At 37.6% G+C, this 5706-nt stretch overlaps 1 protein-coding gene across 2 annotated transcripts in view; it reads right to left on the reverse strand.

The window, feature by feature from the left end:
- Nucleotides 1-2867: 2867 nt before the first annotated feature.
- raver1 (ribonucleoprotein, PTB-binding 1) overlaps nucleotides 2868-5706 on the reverse strand; it is a 14404-nt gene continuing 11565 nt past the window's right edge. For both annotated transcript variants that reach the window (XM_014024419.1, XM_014024427.1), the window contains 2 exons: nucleotides 4614-4679; nucleotides 2868-4518 (listed from right to left, as the gene is read on the reverse strand). In XM_014024419.1, the coding sequence (XP_013879873.1) occupies nucleotides 4372-4518; nucleotides 4614-4679 (213 nt within the window). In that variant the 3' untranslated portion in view covers nucleotides 2868-4371. The remainder of the gene's footprint in view (nucleotides 4519-4613; nucleotides 4680-5706) is intronic.

A 5706-nucleotide genomic window follows, 5' to 3' on the forward strand; every position in this document is an offset into this window, starting at 1 on the left:
ACGTGATGTTTGAACACAACAACRCTAAATCCCATCATGCATCTGCTACAGCAGCATGACTTCACAAAAAATAAATAAACAAATAATAAGCAAGATGCTGAACTGGACTGCCTGCAGATCAGATCATGGAAACTCTACAAGAGATTGCAAATTATGCATTCAAAAGAACGCCATCATAAAACGTACAGCAAACATTAGATATTGCTGAAAGCTTTCACAAAATTGAGTTTAAAGAAGGGATTAGAAGGCAGCTGCAGACTTAGTGAGGCAAAATTTAATGAGCGGAGAGCTTCACGAAAGCAGAGGGGGCCTCTAATGGAAAACAGCAAACCCTSGTCACAAAAATGTGACCTGGGAATAGTTGGCAGGGGTGGTGTGTGTGGATTTTAACTGGTGGAAGGGTACGTGTTAAATCARTAAAATCAGGTATGGATTCAGGAGCGAGGACACTTAACACTTTAAAGGTTYGATGTGAAAGCAGTGCAGTGAGGTAGAAACAAGGTGTGTTTGTGACATTTTGTCCCGGTCTCTGCAGAACTGATAACTACAGAAGGARAACGGAGCACTCCTCTCAGCCTGGTTCAATCAGTGCTCTGAAGTGCACTCAAACCTGGACTGGAAGCTGATGGCAAGAAAACACTTTTAGGCTGAGCTTGTTTGGTGTTTTGAGATCAATCTGTGGCAGTGGCAGAGAAAGTACTTAAACACTGTACTGAAGTAAAAGTACAGATAAACAGACAAAAATATAGGCCTACCACATTATTTTTACTTGAGTAAAAGTAAGTACTTTATTTAAAAATATGTAAAGTATTAAAAGTACTTGCTTAATGTATTCCCTAATGGTGTACAGTATCATGAAGTGTGTGTACTGTATGTAGACTTCTAATACATGACATTGGTGCCATTTTAGTGAACCCTGCTGCAGATGATGCATGTTTTTGTGCTTACTCTGACAATGTTCACACTTGGACTTGAGATTCTGTGTCACAAGAGATTGTGACAAAAGCTACAGAAGCTGTAAATTCAAAGTCGTTTTTAGAACCAGTTAACTTGAATAAGTCTTTAAAATAAGGCCATGGCGCATTCCCTCCGTGGTGGAATCCATTTTGGGCGTGCTGCTGCTGATGCTCCAGCAGGTGATGCAGAATCGCTCTGCTTTTCTTGAAGGAGGGTCTAATGGTACTTTCCTGCTTTGCATTGGTTCAATGGACCGATTTCAGCAATCCCCCTCTTGCCACTGATTACTTTCAAACAAAAACAAAAAAGCGTAACGCGACATGACATAAATGTAATTTGTAATTCAACACATTACAGAAATGTAGTGGAGTAGAAAGTAGATACTTAAAGGCACAGTGTGTAGGATTTTGTCAATTCTTTTAGCCAAAATTGAGATAATCACTAATGACAATAATAAAAAACACGTCTAATCATTGCAGACAAAGACCTTGTTTTATTATTTTTACCTTATAAAAAGCTGTTTATATCTCCATGGTCGCGGGTCGCCACTACAGGCAGCCGCCATCTTGTCTACGAAGGCTCATGAAGGACAAACTGCGGTGGCGGCGTCAAAAGTTTTTAGTTGTACTACTATAAATGTAACATTTGTTGTCTGTCATTGTAGCTGGGATAATTTTACTTATTAAAGCTCATAATCTTACCACTTGAAACATCACTAGTCCTGAAGCTGCTGGCAGACATTGTGGTTGGAATTATCAAAGGTTTTTGGCTCCTGAGAGACACCGTGGCAACTGCTTTGCGTTTGGAAGCGGGGGGGTGGGGGTGGGGGGAGGACCAGGGAAGATGATTCAACCACTCAACCACTAGATGTCGCTGAAAACAACAAATCCTACACACTGTGCCTTTAATGTAAAATATAGTGGAGTAAAAGTCAAAAGTGCCCATGATGAATTCTACTTAAGTACAGATAAATGAAAAATGTACTCAAGTACATCAACAAAGTACTTGTACTTTGTTACATTACGTAAACGGAGGGAAATCCAAATTAGGAATCTTTTGTTGTAATTAAAAGGATCAGCATATTTCAAACTGTGTGGAAACATTTCAACTAATTTTGTGAAATAACGCTGATTGTGTAGAGTACTTTATGTAGTTTAGTAGGAACAGTTTGTAGAATACAGTGACTCACACTCTACAATAAAAAAACTTATTGAAATCTTATTTGATGAAATCTGGCAAAGAATTTAGAATGAATAGACTGAAACTTTGCTAAAATTAAGTTTACTCTTCACTCATCAAAACACACTGTATTCTAGGGAAAAAAGTTTTTGTTGCAAAAGTTTTTTTTTTAATTAGCAGATTTTTTTTTTTTTTTTTTTTTACATTTTACACAATAACCCAGCTTTTTTGGAATGCTGTATGAGCAGTGTTCCTACAGCTTAAGGCAAGTAAAATTTAAGACTTTTTAAGACCTCTTTAATGCCACTTGAAATTAAATTTACCAACTTCACAATAAACACAAATGGAAAAGAGCCCATTAGCAACAATTTTACCTAATTTTTTTTTAACAGAAAACAACTAGCTGCGAGAGGCTTCGGTAAACTATTTTTAAAAATAAATAAATGTTAAGAATTATTTTAATATTTGAAATGAATTACAAACATTTTACTTACAATATGTCAATGTTTTTAAGACCCTTTGAAAGATAGATTTAAGACATTTTAAGGCCTTATTATTGGACTGATGAATTCAATGCCTTTTAAGACTTTTTAAGGATCCGCAGGAACCCTGATGAGTATCAACTGTGAATCATTTACAATAAATACGCTGATTTTGCATCATTTCCTTCCTCAGTGCTGAGACAAAAACTTAATGCCAAAATTAAAAAAAACAAGATTCCACAAGATGCGACTAGTTTAAATAACATTTACTTGCACACATCACACAAAAACTGAGACAAGTCATGATGGTACAGATCAGAGGACAGCAGTTGAAATCCAATCAAACTGAATGATGAACACACAGTACAGCTGTAATCTCTGGGTCCATACTCAACATKAAGGGTCCGCCGTGGCGCCACTCTGAAACACTTCACTGGAATACAACAAAACGCACACAAAAAAGAAGAGAGCAGCAAATATCATTTAAAACACCCGACCACAAAAGAAAAGGCTTGGACTCGAAAAGTGAGCAAACTAACTATTTACACAGCAAATTAACACGGAAATAAAAGATGGAGGCCAACACAGGGCAGGATGATCGCCACAGGAAAAAAAAAAAGATAAAATAAGAATATTGTTCAGGTTCAAGTGTAGCTGCTTCTTGAGCAGAAGTCAGAGGTAATAAGTTTTAAACAATCAAACTGTCAACCAGATAATTATAGAAATTAAGTTTTAAAAAATGTTAAGGACACRACCAATCATCTGCCTCGAGCTTTCRTTATTATTAGACAGATGAGAAGTTGCAATACGCTTCTGCATTTTCTGCTCAGCAGGTGGCAGAACGCTCACACCCACTGACCCCATCATCCAGCTCAACCAACAAGGTAGTGATGTTTTCAGACACTGAAAAACACTAAATTCACACACAAGAAAAGTGGGACAAATGAGTGAAAGCAAAGTTGAAATGGCATCTTTTACACGTGAGAACAAGTTGTGACCAGCCACTGGACAACCGGTGCAGAGAGAACAGACGTTGTGAAAATGAGGTTTGGAGGGTGAGGATCGAAAAGACGAACGACGTGGAAAAAGGGTTAAAAAAAAAAAAAACATCCCAGAAAGGTGAAGCTTCATTTCATAAAACACACCATCAGGCACAAATAGCATTGGTGGATGGAAAGCTGCGTGTTAAGCAATGTGGAGGTTTCACAATCCAGTTCTAAAGAAAATAAGACAATTCTGTGGAGGGGAGGAGAAAAACATAGAACATCTTGAACTTTTGAACTTTTTACATAAAATTAAAGAGGGCCATTTAAAAAAGTAAACCCTTGACTTAAAGCTTCTAATAATATTCTGTACGTCCCTTTGAAACTGAGGACAGGATGACATTTAAAAAATGCCAACTATTATAAAAATAAAATAAAATAAAAAGGAGCACTGTAAACTGGCAAAACTGTCACATCACTCAACATAGGAATAATTAAAAAAAACTTATTTAACCTTTTTTTCTCTTTGTACAAGTTGAACAAGAAATTACAACTCAAAGGCAAACTAAAACAGCAGATTTACAAAAAAAACAGTAAATACAACAGAGGAAAAGAAATAAAACACTAGATTTCATTGAGTGACAGCTTTTCAAACAGCTATCCGCTGCCCTCTAGGGGTCACCCAAGGACAACTAGGCTACTGAGTCCTTTGGAAAAGACGCCGCTGTGTCCTCGGCTAATCCGACAGCAAGAGCCACGTTCGCCTAGTTTCAGAATATACGCTTACGCTTCAGGTAGGAGTCTGCGTAGTGACCACCCAGGCCTTGGGAGTGCTGGCCCACGTAGCCCCCCTCGGGGCTCGGCTCTGGAGATGGGATCAGGCGGGAGAAGACGCGTTTGTGGCTTCCGATCGGTGTCTAGGATGAACGAAAAGGGGGAATCGGTGAAAAGCGTCTTTGTCGGAGAGCGTCGAGTGTTTGAGAAACAGTCGTTTAGTCAGTCTGCTAATTACCTTCATGATATTCCCCAGGCCTGAGGAGCAGCTGTCAGGGTGGCTTCCTGGAGGCATTCCCACAGCCTGAGCACAAACAGTTTTTATACCAAAACTTCAAAGTGCATCACAATTACTGAAAATTATTTTATTTCTTCTAAGTATAACTGTGTCCAMCACTGATGCACAAAAACAAATCGCTTCTTGCCTTCGAAGGCAGGTGACTGTAGTTACAATATACTAAAACAAACAAGCAGCAGTGAGCACAGTTACCCTAAAGCACTAATAGGGGAACTAATATCCCGATTAGTGCTTTAGGGCTTTTGCTAATTTTAAAATGTATTAGTGGATTAGCATTTGCTAAATTTATAGGCTAAATTCAGAAGCACTAACTGAGGTCTATAAATGTTATTGATCAACGTTAATGTTAACAGCTGACTTTGAAAGTTGTCATATTTTGTTCACGTGTGTCACTTACTAGGTCAGTGATTCCCAACCTGGGGTACACGAGCCTATTACAGGGGGTACGAGGAAAAAATTTCCCAGGTGTGTAAATAAATTTAAAAAATAGAACAGATATTTAGGGCCCTATGATTTCCACAATGTGGAAATTGCAGACAGAATCACAGAATTAACACAAAATGGAATCCAGTATAAAACGTGGAATTTGCTCATTTGGGTGAGTTTCTGACATATTTTGGACGCTGCTGTTTTCTGCATTTGCCATTACCTGGTTTTTTTATTTCGTTACTTATTCTCTTAAGGTAACATTTTTATCTTTGTTTGAGTTGAAAAAAAATAATAAGCCTGAGAATTAAATGTTCTAGGGGGTTAAATAAATCATTTTCATTTAATAATCAGCTGTTGTACATTATAGTTTTGGAGAATCATCATTACGTTTGACTGAGGGGGTAGTAGTGGTATCACAAAATGGCTGAGGGGGTACACAAGTCTAAAAAGATTGGGAATGACTGCACTAGGTGACAATATATGAACTCAAATACGACTGTGGAATGTCAATGATAAGGCTTAAAGGGATCCACGATTAGTTGTAACTTTAGACTTTATTTAATAAATATATATTTTAACTGTAAAATAAAGACTGTAATACTAC

The sequence above is a fragment of the Austrofundulus limnaeus genome, unplaced genomic scaffold (assembly GCF_001266775.1).
Source record: "Austrofundulus limnaeus strain Quisiro unplaced genomic scaffold, Austrofundulus_limnaeus-1.0 Scaffold4, whole genome shotgun sequence".
In the NCBI taxonomy this organism is placed as follows: domain Eukaryota; kingdom Metazoa; phylum Chordata; class Actinopteri; order Cyprinodontiformes; family Rivulidae; genus Austrofundulus; species Austrofundulus limnaeus.